Source organism: Borostomias antarcticus (genome assembly GCF_949987555.1).
Source record: "Borostomias antarcticus genome assembly, chromosome: 5".
NCBI classification, from domain to species: domain Eukaryota; kingdom Metazoa; phylum Chordata; class Actinopteri; order Stomiiformes; family Stomiidae; genus Borostomias; species Borostomias antarcticus.
This window is the reverse complement of record NC_140238.1, coordinates 8,177,570-8,194,892: the sequence shown is the minus strand read 5'-3', so window position 1 is coordinate 8,194,892 and position 17,323 is coordinate 8,177,570. Positions and strand designations below refer to the sequence as shown.

The 17,323-nt window shown below is 43.0% G+C and overlaps 1 protein-coding gene across 1 annotated transcript; it reads right to left on the bottom strand.

Moving 5' to 3' along the window:
• Positions 1–747: 747 nt before the first annotated feature.
• On the bottom strand, positions 748–2,502 carry LOC311308889 (homeobox protein SIX6; the record flags this gene model as incomplete). Its single annotated transcript, XM_084437965.1, has 2 exons — positions 748–913; positions 1,931–2,502. The coding sequence occupies 2 exons, from the start codon at positions 2,500–2,502 to the stop codon at positions 748–750; spliced, it is 738 nt and encodes a 245-aa protein (XP_084294091.1).
• Positions 2,503–17,323: the final 14,821 nt, after the last annotated feature.

Below are 17,323 nucleotides of genomic sequence, written 5' to 3'. Positions count from 1 at the left end.
AAAGACTTATGTTGTATCATCTTGATCAACAATTATTTTATTAAGTTATCTTTACTTTTTTTTTTTCTTTTATACTGAAACACATGTTCACTAAAGCGCACATGCTCAACGGGTTCACCTGTGCACAAGGTAAATATTAAAAACACCAAGCAAATGAATCAAATTCTAACAGACAGAGCCAATCGTTTAAATAGGTAAATAAACATTATTTATAAAACTTTGAAAGTAAAAATATTACAGCGTCTTTTCAACATGAAATACCCACAGAAAACAGCAGGTTAGGCGCTCGAGTGTCTTTCTTTTCCTTTTTAGTTTCATCTTGAGGCATTGGTTTGTTAGTCCTCCCTTTAAATGGGTTGTGAATATGAATATGATCTTTATTTTATTCCCTCGTGTATTAGGTTCAGTCATCCATATTGGCAAAATGAAAACATGAAAAATGAAAGTATAAATTTAAGACAGGGCGATCTGTCAGTTCCCTCGTGTTTTGGCAGCCATCAAAGAAGAACGGTTTCTTTAAATTCAAACGCAGGCACTATGACTGTTTGTCTTATATTGGCCGGGTTTTCCGATAAAGAACCTTCTTAAGGAACCCTTCTTAAGCAACCCTTTGCATGGGAGTTAAGAAGTACTTTGGAGTTAAGAAGCTTCTTAACTCGTTAGGGAAACCCGGCCATTGTCTTTCAGGGATCCCCTTCGTTTTTCTCGTGTTCATTTCTCCTCTTCCTCTGGACTGCCTGTGTGCCATCAGATGTCACATTCGCTGTCGCTGGAAGTGATAGAGATAGCCGAGGTGGCGGCTTTGCTTGACAAACTTGCCTCGGGACTGGAGGCCGGACCGAGTCGATCAACGGGTCCATCCTCATCCGCTAAAGACCGAACCGAGCCCTGGGACATGACTTGTTGTTGTAACCTGGATAAAATACAGACACGGAAAGGAGACGAAGTTTAAAATAAAATAAATGTTTTGTCACAACAATATGTGTCAATTGCATAAACATCGAATAACCTACTCATGACCTCAGCCCACAAATAGGGTTAGACCTTCTTATGGAGGCGTATGCACATCAGTTTACATATTCGATCTGTTTCTACATTTTAACTCTAGAGAGTAGTTAATTACATTTAACTACAGAGAGTAGTTAATTTATACAGGCCTGCATAAATTGTCTTGCGTAAAGGACCTGCGAGAATGAACATCATAACAAAATGTCACATTTCCTGCTGTTTTACTGCCCTCTTCCTGGTACATTTAAGAATAAATACTTGAAGAAGTGAATGCTTGTTGTCAAAGATGTTTAAGTAGCCTAATTTATATGTAAGAATAACCATATAGGCTATAGGCCTAGGCTATTACAAGGAAGAATCGGACGTTTATGTGCATGCGTAAATGGTGACTCGCTTTTCAGTAAAACAATCCCTTTAGTTAATTGTTTAATTTTAGTTAACTGTTTAATTTTAGTTCACAGTATGTCAGGTCTATCAACTTGTTATCATTTTCTTTGCAAATCTATGCTTTAGAATCAATTTTGTATTGATATAGCCTAGCCTACACCTTGAATCAGTGAGGTGTGACATTGTTTTTTGATGTATCCCATCAAATGAGACAAGGAGTGAACAATATATGCTTCCAGTAACCTGATCGATAATAGGTTATTTGACTTTGCTTATTTAAATGTAACACTAACACTGTGGTGTCTGGCTATAGCTAACACTTTACAATAAGGTAAATGTGACACACGCCTATGTATAGTAGCCTAGCCGGCTAGTTATGGACTATATGGAATGACTTATGCAGATATTGAAAAATAGCAATGCTTTCGTTTATAACCTGATTGTTTAAGATTCAAGAGGATTCTGTGAATGAAATAAATCAACAAATGCTGTCACAGACCATCGGAATCGTGTACAAAGGGAAGCTACAACATACCGATTTTTCGCTGCCGCCGCTCTATCCCTTTGTCTACGATTTTTGAACCAGTTTCCTACTTGTGTGGGAGTAAGTCCAGTGGCCTGTGCAAGCTCTCTTTTTTTGCTAGGGTTCGGGTAAGGATCTTGCAAGTACCATTCTCTTAACAAATGCCGGGTTCTCTCCTTGAAGCAGTGGGTTTTTTGCTCTCCGTCCCATATCGTTCGGGGTAAGGGGAACTTCTTCCGCACCCTGTATTTGTCAACTGGTCCTAGCGGGCGTCCCCGGAGCTTCTCTGCCTCCTGGTAGTGCGCCTCCAGCCACAAGGCCTGTAGTTTTGTATGAGACTCTTTGGTGAACTTGTGGTTCTCCAGGATATGGTAGAGTTCTCTGAAATTCCCGGTATGGAATGCCACGATGGCCCGCGCCCTGAGAACCGATTCATTCTTGTTGAGGACCTCACAGGCGGCCGGGGCGACGGGCAGAGACCAGAGGAAGCGACCGAGGCGTTCGATGTCCCCGCTCTCTTCCAGGGTCTCGCAAACCCCCGCAACCTGCTGGGGGCTGAAATTCAAGATAGGCAGCTGGAACATGGAGGCTTCTCTTTTTCCCTCCGTCTCTCTCTCTCTCTCTCTCTCTCTCTCTCTCTCTCTCACACACTCTCTCTCCCCTCTTGCCTACCAGTCTCTCCCTCTCGCTCTCTGCGTGTCGAATCCAGACAAAAAGGCAATCCCAAAGTTAACAGCTCAAGCGTTAAAAACACCGGGGAACTGTGCCCTCTGGCTGGCTACTGCAGCCTCGGCTGGTGAACTGGTTGAACGTACAAGACTGAAAACTGGACCTGGATGTATTTTGAAGGGGAAAAAGACAGTCAGCCCCTCTGCTGATTTTCTATTGGACTTGGCAGATTGGTTGCGTGGTTGCCATGGATGCCCGTCAATCACTGTCAAGTTTACCAATCACGCGGAAAGGAGCGCCAAGAGATTTCAGCACCTCCCAGTGCTCGACAGCGCCTTTTCAGAATGTAAACATTTTGACCTTTCCTTTTTGTCTTCAAACGTTTAATTGCCTTCTATGTTTTTCAACATCCTCTCCTTTGTAAGTCATGGCTGCGGGGAAGAAAAGCAACGATTCAATTAAAACGTAGGGCGCATACAAGCGTTTAGCTTATCTTTCAGTGAAATAACAATAGCTTATCATCCACCTCGACCGTTTTCTGTAGCCTTTTCCTCGATGTATAGGCTATAGTAAAAAGATAAGGAAAGTTCAGAGATTATAATATCCCTGCGTGGTCCACACAATCCGTGCTCCACATCTACGAGTTGTTCGGTTCCCAAAATGAGTGTTAGGCATGATCGTGGCACTGCGCAACATTCAGTCTAGACATGCTAAAACATTGAGCTGCTTTGGATAGATGCATCGCTGATAAAGGCATACGACGTAGGCTGTTAGCCCTCATTTGAATAGGAGGCTATAGGCATATTTGGGTTTTTATCGAAATAATGCATTCATTTATAGCCCACCCGTCCTGTAATTTGAATAGTTATACATTTCTTATTTACGCACGAAAACATTCCTAAGAGAACCTACGTGAATGACCGAACACTGCTGGGGGAAAAAACTATGTTTGTGTAGGCTACAGAATTATCATGCCACTGCAAGCTCCCCGGGTTCAGTATCAGACACACTCCGGTATGTGCACAGACTGATTTAGTAGCCTAAATAAGTAGGCGGATAGATAGCGCAGATGGTTTAACGTGTAGGGTCAGATTATTTCATGGCTGGCTACAGTGGTAAATTCAATTCTGACGGAAAAGCCTGATATTATTTTCACACACACACACGCACACACACGCACACACAGTGAGTTCAACTGAATCCCTCAGGCTCTTTTTGCATGAATTATGGGGAGGCTCGTGACGCAGGGTTATGAAACTGCCTGCCTTCTGCGCGAGAAGCTGTTCATCCTCATGCTGCAAGCGGTACGACAGGCTAGGCTTTTTAAAGGTAGCCTAGTTGAACCATATACCTAGGCCTGAACTAGGCTATCTATAAGCTATAGGCGAGAGTTTATTAAAATAAAGTTCAGTTTTGATAGTAGCCTATACATTAATAATTTACTTTGCAAACTTATCCGGAGACAGACATGACAGGTGCAGGTTATAGCCTACTCACTTATGTTGCAAAGTAACCAGATGGACGGTATATCCGAGAGCAGCAGACAGATTAAGACGATTAAAGTTCTTACTAGTGGGGTCAGTATTCATAATTCCATATTATTATAGGTTTAGTACTGATCAGTAACTAACCGTAAATAGAGGATAAAAAAAACATTCATACTAGGGACAGCCATGTGGGCGCAGTAATTTCGAGGATGACTGACAAGCTGTTTGAAAAATTCAGATGCCTGTAAATATTTCATCTAGGCCTATCCTAACCTAAATTTACAAGGACAGCTTCATCTTGGAAGAGCTGAATGAATAAAACATGGGGACATTTTGAAAATCATAAACGGATGTCAGTCAATAAACAATTAAATGTCTGTGAGAACAACGTAGATACCTGGACATACAGAGGCTATAGGCCTACAGCTGTTTGGCGTGTAGATTATAAATCAAATAAAATTTGTCCCACATCTGATAAATTATTAGCCTACTATAAGGCCTCGGTCATTTTTGGAGATTAAAGGTTAATAAAGGTTATAGATCTATAACCCAGATCGCTAAATAAGCAATAGACAATATTAATGCTTTATGCTTGTGGGCTAAGAGACCTTTTGAAATCACATAGCCTACTGAATAATCAACGTACAAGTTTCTCTGTGCTATATTGTCTAGCTAAATTGGGTACATTTAAAAAGTAATATTTCATAGACTGATATGATTTGGCCCAAATTGTAAATTGATAGGGTACGGTCGTTTTGAAACTTGAAAGGATAATATGAAACAATCTAATTTAGCATTAAAAACTTAAAAATAGACCAATTAAGTTGTGTTGTTCGTGTAAGAAAATAAAGGATAACGAAAGCATAGCCATATTAGCCTACAAATCTTTATCAAACTGTGCCAGAGGACAGTATCCTGACACCGATATCCCCGGACATTCACGATTTCAACCACACAAAACACAACAGTGAGTCTCATACAAAGACTTCTCTTTTTTTTCTTTGTTTGTTTGCTTCACACATCCCATAACCACCCACCCACTCACTCACTATCCAACCACTCACTACCAAATTCAAGATGGATTGGTAGGCTACTGTAGCCCTATATTTATTACATAAAGTTACACAAAACAAGAGACGTCTCGAACTCCGCAATGTCACATGAGACAAGTCCATCAGGTGTAAAAACTAGGTGTGAAAACTATCTGATATTACCATAAGATTAATCAAATATCTCTTAACATGTTTTTCCTTAGCTGTGAATAAACCAGCATGATTGGTAGGATTCAGTATTTTGACATTCTATATTTAGGTATAACAACAGCTTAATATAACCCTAAAATAATCCTAGTGACATTTCACTGGATGCAGTGTTTAGAGCACTGTCTCTATGTATGTAATAAAGTTGTTAGTGTTTTATTATTATTATTATTATTATTATTGTTGTTGTTGTTGTTCTATTTGTCATACCTGACAGTTATTCATACCTAACTTTACATACTATATAGAGATGTCTGAATGAAGGGAAATATAAACAGACATCAGTGAACATAGGAAGGGAGATGGTGGCAGAGAGAGACAAAGGCAGACAAAAAAAGGTGAGACCAAATGAACGGACAAGAGGATTGAGATCCCAGAGAGAGAGAGACTGGCGCGAGCAGACACAGGCTCATGTGTGTTCTCTCAATTTGCCATGAGAGACGAATACATTTACTTTGAGTCATCATCAGCGCGGAGCTGGGTCGTAACTAGCCCAGGGCACAGGGGAGGGAAGGAGCGGGGAACAGCTACACGTGAAACCGGCTGGATATGACCCAGATTCCCCCGGATCAGTCGAGCAGACGAGACGGTACAAGAGCCTGTCACCAACACCCATCCTGCCGCTACCCCGTACAGACCTACCTTCCTCGACCCCCACCCAGTCACCCTCCCTCCCAGCATGCATTACCACCCACCATTATCCCCCTCCCTCATGTGCATATGCACAAAGACATGCACGCACATGCATACAAGTGTGCCCGCTCCCTCTAATATTAATGCAGAAGCACTTGACAATATGGATCTTAACAAATACCTCTAGCACCTATAGTGCTAACCCTCCATCACAACACCATACCAGCCTGCCATTCTGCCCCTTTGAGCTGTCCCTGAGCCCTGCTTCCTAAAGCAGACAGCATCAGCACATCATAGCCAGCAGACACACACACACACAGAACAAAGCCATGTTATATACCCATAGTGCATGTAAAGTCACACTTGCTTTGCCAAACATCATGGATGCAAACATATTACTGTCTAATTATTTTCACAGGAGGATTGCCTCTGTGTTCTTTGTCTCATTCTGCCCGGCAGACTGTTTTAACCGCAGACTCAGCTGTCACAGGACGGGATTAACTTTTCAATTAAGCTATCATGTCAGCAACACTGGCCATAACCCCTGGATGCCCTGGGTGGATATTAAGCCCACTACACGGGATTTTGGAATAAGTCACTCGGTCCATATAGTACATTGCCCTATCACTTCACACTGACAGAAGGGCTGAGCCTCAGCCGGAGCCCTCAGAGTGGTGCATCGTGTTTTCAGCCCCATTTAGCCTCGGGGCAGCACTATAGCGCTCACAGCGTTGCATTTAATCTGTGGATTTGCGGTAACAGAGAAGACTTCTTAACCAGTGACCCATTGGCCTCCGGTGAACGTAATCCAGCGACTCTCTCAGTCACACAGCCCTGCTGACACGGACAGAGGACCGAGAGCCAATGGGAAGCAGCCATCAGCATGGGGGGCTGGCCTCACCCTGACATACATACCCTAACCTCTCGCCACCCAGCCCCGCCCCTAGCCTTTGTTTGACGAGGCATGCATAGCATAGTCATAACACTGTTATAATCAGCACATGACACTTGACCTTACATGTTAAGCCAGTTCATAGTACCACAGTAATTTAGATGATGAGTATTGTAATTCTATAGCTGTTTCAGCTAATGGAAACCGCAGACTCGGTTTACTACTGAATATTCATATAAAATGGTAATATTTAATATTAATTTAAGGTCATCATAAGACTGTTCAGTGATGTGTGATGAAGGCATGTGCATATATTTACATTGAAAGTAGTTGCAACTACTTGAATGGAATTATTGCCATTTAACACCAGGAGGGGTTTTCCCATAGGATTAACATCCACTGAGAACTACAGTACAAGTTACGCTACGCTGTGTCCACCATTTTAGTTGTATAACACTGTTTTTCCTGGAATCCTGCTGCTGTTTCCATACAACAGGAGGTAGAGAGGTCTTATCAAAAGCTTCCTGGACTCTCCCCCTCAGGTCATCCAGTAAGTGACAGAGCTAGCATACTGCAACATCAACAACATACATGCCACAGAAAGCCATTAGCAATATCTTGAAATTAAGCATCTTTTTTTGAAAACACATTCACAGGGCATGTTATAAAGTGCATAGAATAATGATGGCCATTCCACTGGCTAGCAAAGTCAATTTCCTGAAAGACTGAATAGATATACGACTACATTATACTGGGTAAGAGCAAGGATAAGATGCTTTTGCTTATATTCATTACCTACCTATAGATAGAGTGAGAGAGTGTGTGTGTGTGCATGTGTGTGTGTGTGTGTTTGTGTGTGTGTGTGTGCATGTAGTATTGCAGGATATGTGCCAATCACTATGCAAGAGTATGCAAATACATATACAGTCCCTGAATAACCTACACTATACCATTATGCAGGCAACTTTTCTTCTTCCTGAAATACACAAAACGAGATGCCAATCAAACTGTAAAGCCACCGTCAAGCTATATTCCTATTTTCCTGTTGATTCTTGTTCTTCATACTTGCTATTGTGAAAAAAAACAACTTAAATCTGTCAAGAAGATGGAAATAGCATTGGCAGGCCTCTCTTTATCATTGAAGTGAGGCTGCAAGTAGAGATCAATGGGGGGAAAAAAACAAATAGCTTCCTCCTTTCCGTGTACAAGTGGGAGCTGGGTGCCGGGGTGTGTCACGGTATGTCAGAGTGTAGCACACAATACTCCCACAGACAAGGAGTCCTGTTCCCAGACAACCTCTTTCTATCATTGCCCTTTGACCTCAGTCTCTCCCATATCTGTCCTTGAGCGTGAATCAAAAATAGATTTAAAAATAGATTCCGCAGCCATGGCAGACCAAAGTGTGAATCTCTATGTCACAGCTCTGGGGCTACTGGCGAAATACTTTAGGCTTCAGCATACATTCATCACCATTTTCACCATTACCGTATAGCTAGCTAAACCTGAATTGCACTTGAATCATTTGTGTTGAGCTGAAAATTTTTTGGGCATTTTGATGAAGCAAATGCTTACATTCTTCCCTCGGAGTACTGGCAGGGCGAGTGGTCACTTGCCGAGCGTTTTGGACTGAGGGAGAGTCTCTCCCGACCGTTGGGTGTCATAAAGAGTCTTGACGACACCCAAAGGTGACTGGAGTCAAAACTCATCATGGTCCGGAGCCCCTCTGGCACTAGGGACACACATGATGTGTGAGTCAGGGCAAAGGTCACAGGGCACAGGTCACAGCGTCGTGGTGCTGTCGCCTGGCCCTCACCTCCATTTCACACTGTCTATGAGGCTCTCTTTCTCAAACACACACACACACACACACAAATACACACTAGTCTGTTAAAATCAACCTTAGCAATATAGGCTTTGCACTTTTGGAGTAGTCGGTAATTCTATCACTAGTAAAAGGGTGACACATCTCCAGGCATAAAGTATTAATCCCAGCATCATGAATAGACTCTAGATATCTGCTTCCTTTGACTGGTAACTGTCCCGGGCAGAGAGAAACTAAAGCCCATTAGGTTCATTACTGTATGTCTGCTGAGTGATTCCTCCACAGCTCTTGGTAGCACAGTGACTTCACCGTGAGCTCAGAATTATAGTACACCACTTGTTAGGCTACACACGGAACACTCCTCAATTCCAGGACAAACCCTCCTCCAATTGGACAAGACACCACAAAAATAGAACTGTTTTATATATAGTTTAGAGTTCTTTTTTAGCTGCCGCCACAACACAGGGGAGCACCGGCAGGTGAGCTTACGGTGCCTTGGCTGCCGTCTGGCCGTCTCTGTTGACAATGTCTTAACCAGCGACATACTGTAAGCAGGCTAGCAGGTGTGCGGACGTAGTAAACAAGCACTAATCGTGAATTGCCAATCAGGAGTGATCAGGCTTCGGAAGAGCTGCTGTCACACAGAACAACACACTAGACCCTTCTGTCAACATTAGGTGATGTCATGCTGTATGGTACAAATAATAAAATAATAAAATAATAATGCATATGGTTAATAAGTATAATACATTGAAACACATAATGACATACTAGTTATTATAGTAATACTGCAGTACACTGTTAATACAGTACATTAGGTCATGGGGCAAACAGTATTATACTGTAGTATTACAATTCAAATGAATTATCCATTAAAGATGTTTTCATAATAGTAATGTGGAAAAAACTCAAATATGAAAATAAAATAAAGGGTTATATTTATGCCACTGTCCAATATGGGCTTACATTCAATTGCACACTCAACATGTATATACAGTATATTTGTATGATGTAATGTATGCAATGCAGATCCTGTCAGCGTCCCCTCAGATCTAACAGTGAAGACAACAACAGCTAGCCTTCCCATCGCGTCCAGACTCCAAGGTCAGCGTGGTCAGTTGTTTCCCTCTCTTCAGGGGGCAGAGGCCAGGCGGGGATATCCTGGATTCCCAGAGTCTCGTTGTCTGTCAGCCGCGCTTTATTGACGGCTTATGTCAAATGCCATCCTGACAGAGCTCATTAGGATGAAGGGACTCGGGTAGGTATGGGGCAGCGGAAGGCAGAGCGGCCTGATCACTGTCTGGGCAACCCTACCACTGTACCTAGGGGGCTGATGGCTTTGACAGGACTTTGCTGACAGGTCACTGTGTGTGTGTGTGTGTGTGTTTGTGTGTGTGTGTGTGTGTGTGTGTGTGTGTGTGTGTGTGTGTGTGTGTGAGTGTGTGTGTGTGCGTACGTCACTGCCTGAGTCACCCGGTGTTGCAGAGCAGGTCCTTCATGCCGCAGTTCGGATCACAAGTGACAGGCTGAGAGTCGTCTCGCTCTCCTTCCTCGCTCACACTCAAATATTGATCTCTGCGGAAGCCTCTCAGTACACCACTCCACGTCAGCAGTCCCGCGCTGCCTGTGAGGACCAGACACCACGGAGGCATCCGAGGCCATGAGAGGGGTGAGACAATATTCCTCTTCTCCCTCCCTAAAACACACCAGAACACATGGGCGTACAAACAACAGCCCGGCCATTCCGTTGACCCCATGCCTCATAACTGGGAGACACATACAGTACTGTCCGACTGTCCCATAACGACCGCCTGCCATGATGCCTTGACTCCATAGTGTTAAAGGGATAGTCTAGCATTTTGGACGTTGGGCCTTTATTTTCGACTTACCCATAATGTTTTTGACTGATGGAGATCCTTTTCAGCTGACAGCCATGCTGTCCCTCGTTCGGGCGTTCACAGCATGCTAATGCTAGCCCAATCAAACCCAATTGGCTAGCATTCAGAGAAAACTCATTTTAACAATCCACAGTGCACCCATATCAAATCAAATATACAGTCTGTAGGGGGCTCATTTGAGTTTTTATATCATCATTTTTTAAGTCCATCTATCGTTGAACCCATTTGTTTGTTAGGCTAGGTAGATAGGTCATATGACTCTCTCTGAAAATAGGGAGGCGGAGAGATACGTAGCTAGCCGGCACTATTGTCTTCACAACAATGAACAGAAGAAAGAGAAGTCTGACTTTGATGAGGAGTTTAGTTTATCTGGCGATCCTTACATGTTTAGGTGAGTTTTCTTTATTCAGTTTCATTGCGCTAGCATTAGCATGCCGTGAACGCCTGAAAGAGGGACAGCCTAGAATCAGCTGAAAATGATCTCCATCAGTCAACAACATTATGAGTAAGCCGAAAATTAGGCCCAATGTAAAAAATTCTAGACTATTCCTTTAATGTTAACTGTATGGTGGTGGTACAGCAGAATTAGAAAAGACAACAAGCTGCACACTCAGGTCTAGATGCAAAAAAAGGTTTAGTGGACAACATTTCGGCCGTAGCCTTGGTCGCAGAGACAAAGGCTACGGCAGAAACGTTGTCCACTTAACCTTTTTTGCATCTAGACCTGAGTGTGTGGTTTCTTCTTTTTTCTATATCAGTGTATTACCCGCTACCTGAACCTCTCTGAATATTCCCGGTGTGCACTTCCTTCTCTTTGCTAGATGTGTGCTTTTTGTGTACTAGTGTAGCTGGCGGCAGAGCTGCCATGTAAATGTCCCAATCCACATCTGCTACAGTATACCGGCTAATGGCAGTGGCTATGAGCTTCGGACCGTTATGGCGACGTCTTAAGGTGGTTTCCTGATATGCCGATTAAAAATTCATGTTCGGAGGGCGAGCATAGGGGTGCACTGGGAGGCCCTGCCAGGACAGATTAAATCATCTCCCTTAATAGATCAGGGGCCATGTAAGTGAACAAACTGTCGGACGCCAAAGTTATCACTGGCCCCGCTAACTAACGGACAGGGCCCCAGGAACAAGGGAGGAGACATGAATGACACGCGTCCTTGTTCAGGCGTTTCACCAGAGTTCCATTCCATTTCAACATTCTAGTCAGTTGTGTGATGAAATCCACAGGAAACAGATCCTGTTCTGTTTCTGAAAAACAATAATCACTGCTCTCCTGCCCTAAAGATCTGGGACGTTTGGCCAAAGATTCTGATACATCACTGATGAACTACTTTAATACATGTGTGTGTGTACATGTGTACGCACATGTACACATGCATGCGCGCACACACACACACACACACACACACACACACACACACAGAAAGCATCTACTATGAGAGACACATGGATAGGAACCTTACAGCATAACACTTTGTGTTTCATTGTAACACAAGAACTCTCAAACTGAAATATTCTGTAGTTACAGTTATACTGATAGAATACTGCAGCACTATCATGAAAAATGCATTGTCGCCCTTACACAACAATACTCGCCCTCACACAACAATAAGTTCTTCCTTGATCTCCTACTGCATATGGTTTCTTAAGAAACACCCTTCATGATGAGAAAACATGTATTTGTATTAACAGCCCTTCAAAGGGAAAAATGGAATAGAATCAGTTCTTGACACAATGAAAGTCACTGGTACAAGATATTGAGGAATCAATTGAAGCAAGACGGTGTTAAGAAAAGGGAATGAATATGGTAGTCCTCAGTATTTCATACAGCTGAATGCATATGTGTGTTACCATGGAGAAGGTTGCATAGAACGAGACATGGGCTGAGACTAATAAGCTCAGTTAAGACCTCAAACAGCTTGGTGAGTCGTATTCACTCCAAACCTATGAGTGTCCCTGCTTCTTCTGACTTCCAGATCAAAGGGCGTTCCACTCTTGCCTGTTTCGCTGCAGAGACTAACCCGAAAGACTCAACCACGCTGTCACTCCCATTGGCAAGAACAGCTTATCTCAAAGATTCGTTATTGCTGGATGAGCTGCTTGCATCTCGCCCCAGATAAAAATTAATTTTATTCAACTAGGGAATAGTGGAATAGGGAATTCTTTTTCTGTCTCTGCGGGTTACAGTTAAGTTAAGTTTTTCTCCTCAACGTTTAGTAATATTCCAAGAGCTTTTAGAAATACTGTCTGTCAAAACTACACAACTAACACTGCCTTAGACTGAGTAGGGGAATTTTCCCGAGGGCACAGGTGTGCTCTGATCCCAGCAGTCGCTGGCAGCACAAAGCAGGGAAGATGGTTTCCTGACGGAGAGGAGGAGGAGGAACGCATCCACAATGGGAGCTTTTTTGTCTTCGCGTATTCGGTTCTGACCTTCAGTCAGAGCTCCAAATAAACACAACACTGAGAGGTGAAGCATAATGCTCCGTGGCCCTGAGTCTCTACACCACGCATGAATGAGTGACGTTGGAAGATGGATGGAAAAATTTGTATTTCCATTTATATAGGTGTGATGGGCTTTAGGTGACACTGGGTTGTGCTCTTCACTGAAGCTTTAACACACTGTCACACAAATAGCGCATTATTGGTAGCACATTGAAAGACATTTGGCACATTAAAAGCCAATGTTGTCCTACTGTTGTCCAACACTACTGGCAGAAGGATGGTAGATTTATCTAGCCTATCAACATGTGCTGAAATGTAACATCCAGTAGCTGTCATTACGTCAATTAAGTCATTACAGACAGCACACATGAATGCAGGCCCACACATACACACACACACACACACACACACACACTAAACAATTAATTGTACCGTGTCTTGTAGTGTACTGTACATACGAGAAATAAAGATCCTTGAATCATTGAACTCTCTCTCTAACACACACACACACACACACACACACACACGCACACATGGAGTATAGTGTGTCATATACACAAAACACACCCACACTATATGAGAATCTCAGATTGTATCAGTTGGAATGGTTGGAATACACTCCAGCTAACCAGAAGGCTTTTAGCCAACCTTGGTCCACAGTGAAGCCATACAGTAGTCAACTACGGTCTAATGTATCAAGAAATATACAACTCCTCTCTATACAATACCTGGAATATCCTCTACTTAGAAAATCTCCCTGATAGCTGTTTCTTGGGGGAGGGAGGGGGGAAGGAAAATCTGCTTGCCTGTGTGTCTCTCATCAGCTTCTAGTAAAGACTTGTTTTTGCTGATGCTGCAAAGAGTCTCTATGAAGCTAATAAGTTGTGTCAGATTCGATTCTATCTACTGCATTAAAGAGAGGAAACTCCCCGATCTCAGGGGCACTTTTCCCACAACTCTTAGCAGTAACGTTATGTCCCCCCCCCCCCCCCCCCCCCCAAGTACAGGTACATACCTGACTTGTACATTATGACAGGAATCTTAAGTTAAAAATGTGCACCAGAAATAAATAGCCCCTGATTCTGCCTGTTTCTCCGATTCTACACACTCACCCTATCAACAACACTCCAGCAACCAGGAGGGCCAGATAAGTAAATTGATGGTGGGGGGGGGGCGACGACGATGAAAACAAAACAAAACGGAAAGCAGACAGAAGTGCCTAAGCATGGAGAGCGGGCACTACAGCAGTTGTGTGTCAGTCACCTAGCAACAAGTCCTCTCCAGCAACCCCCCCCCCCACACTCCCCCCCCCCCCCCCCCCCCCCACCCGTCTCAGCCTCCCCAGCTCCCGCTGCGCTCTCTAATTCAGCAGATCTGTTCAGAATGTATGGCTGCTCTCCTGACAAAACACATTGGGCGCTGGGGGCTAAGGACGCGGGCCTCCGCTGAACACGCCACTCAGCCGGCCATTGACCAGCGGGGCCTTTCTCTGCGCTCACTGAGGAGCCGGGAACAAAGCGCCTGAAAGCAGGGCCAGCCCCACAGAGAAAACATTTGCTTGTAATTGTGTTTGACTGCATAATGAAAATGATGTTCTTTTTAAATGTGGGCTTGTTAAGGCCACACTATTTTCCTCTGGTCACCTGATTATTGTAAAGAAGCCCCCCCCCCTCCCCACCCACAGGAAAATATTGAAAATGGTCCCAAAGGCCTAGCCACTCCTTACTATCACCCCTCTTGTATTTCAAGTGTCCAGTGGCAGCAACATAAATAAGGAGATCCTGTTCATTACAGGGAACTGCACACACACACACACGTTTCTCAAACCTGCCCTGAGTTGTGAAGCACTGAGGCAGAATTCCTCTAGCTAAACAGGCCATTAGTGGAAGCATCGGGCTACAGAACGGTGCCTCAATGGACACAATCACATCCAGTGGTGATTTGGACTGTTTAGCCTCCAGTTTCCTGTCATTACTGGACATTTCCACATTCCTCTATCTAGCTGCTGTCTTCCTTTTCAATTCCACTCCAGCAAAGGGCAGGGGTGGTGAAAGGGTGAGCGTCCAGGGGAGTGAAGGACAAGGTACAGTATAAAAGGAAAACCCACAGTTCAAGACCAATTGGTGTTATTGTTATTTCAAATGGTTGTTTTATGCTTGACATTATTTTTTTCTTTAAACTACACCCCCCAACAAAACAACCTTCCTATTTCTCAAAAAGGGTCACAAGCCCTCTTTTAAAATGTGCAGTCACACATTTCTGTGATGACTTCTGCATACAACAGATGATGATAGAGAGCAGAGGTGTTTTTGTGTTTCCTCAAGGTTTCTCTACACATACAATATGGAGAGCTATTGAGTGATTTAATTGGTTTGGGACAAGGTCCTATTTTGCCATTTGAAAGAGCATGAGTCTATTCAAAGTCACGCAGGGATGAAGAGACTGGATTTGTGATGGGGACATTAGTGACCTCTGTACTGAAGTCAAGTCTGTCTTTATATGCTCCTACAACTAACTCGGAGGAGGATGAAGCTTGTATAACCCTTGATATGTCACATAACTTGTCAGTCTTGTCAAGGTTCTATACGTTTGCCGATGTAATATCAGGAACAGGCACGGATAGCTGCTGTATTTGTCACTGCTATTGTCACTGCATTTGTCACCCCTGATTGGTTCTTTGGATCACTGTGTTGTATGTGGCCGCCTGATTCCAAAATTCCTTACAAATACAAATTCACGTCACAGAGCAACAGCTTGTGCACCCTAACCACACACCATATATGTTTAATTGTGAACACGACCCCACTGGAATATAACATGACATGGCATATAGGCCTACTGTAAGTTACATTGTGATCAATTATAATGAATGACAGCAAAATATGTAATTTCTGCTAAGATTCGTTTCAAGGGGAGACCCCCGCTGAGGAATATGGAGGAAAAAAAGTATATTTCCTCAATGACAGTACAGCCATGCAAAGAAAGGCTGCCATGCAGCTTGCAAGGCCAGATGTACAGTAAGTGGCCTCTGGACTTGATCACCCTGGAGTGGCAGGAGGACTTGCAGTGACACTCAACTAAATTAATGAGTTTCACCACATTGATCAGGTTTTGTTTTTTATAAGTGTGAACAAATGAGATTATTTGTCTGTGGGTGTTTTTGGAACTCTTTTTCACCATCAAGACCCCAACTCTGACACCAATTAAAGAGATTATGTCTTAAACTGAGAGGGAAACTATAGCTGTGTTACCACAGTGATTGCTTTTGACAAGGTCACAGGGGTGCCTTGTGATAGTACATGGATTAGCAGAAATTTACTTTGGTGCGAATTTCTCTAATACATCTTTTTACATTGAGCTATACCTAATTGTGGTTATGTAAAAAGAGAAACAAGAAACTTGATACTGGTGTCGATGCGGGCAATGAAACTTTGAGCTGCTAAATTTGGCACCGCGAGACTAGCCAAGACCTTGACCACAGGCTAAGGGAAATGCTGTAAAATGTCTGAAGTTCAGCTTATTGTTGTAAAGGTCACTGTTTGGAGACATCCATTATCATAATTCATCATTCACACACATACACACACACACAAAAAATGTTTCTTTTTATGTTTCAGTCTTGTGTACCGAGCTTCTGCTACTTTTCACTGTTATTTGACGCGATTAAATGAGGAAATGTAGCCAGAAGACGGCTTGAACCGGTTCCTCAAGGAAACAATTCACTACAGTTTGATTCACTAGTCAATTAATGGGCCTATGCTTCCGGGAGCATGGCTACAGGCAGGCTATGTTAGCTGGCCTAAATCCTGAACCATAGGGTTAATGAATGAACCAACCCTGGCACCAGATCATCAGTTAGGCTTAGAGTATATGTGAGTTATATGCCTATTCTGGCTATTAAAATGTAAAGAAAATACGTTTATTTCTGATGTCTGGTTCAAGCCACTGGATAATCGTGGTGATTTTTTGTTATCAAGCCATATAGGCTTCTGACGCCAATTGACACAATATCCCAGGCTGTTTTTTGTTAAAATATGTTGAAATAGCCATGTACATGCATAAATTTCATTGAGATTATTTGGAGAAGGGTATGAAAACTAATTCAACAATTTGACAGAACTGGCTATTACTTTTAAATGAAGGTGCTATTTTTTCTCACTTTTGCTCCAACTTGATTTTGTCGTTTTGATATTTGGCTTACAACCTTGTTGTAGACAATGATAAGTAGCTATAGCTTATTATTGGCACATTTTTATTAAAATTAAGATGGGACTGTGGCTCATTTGACGGG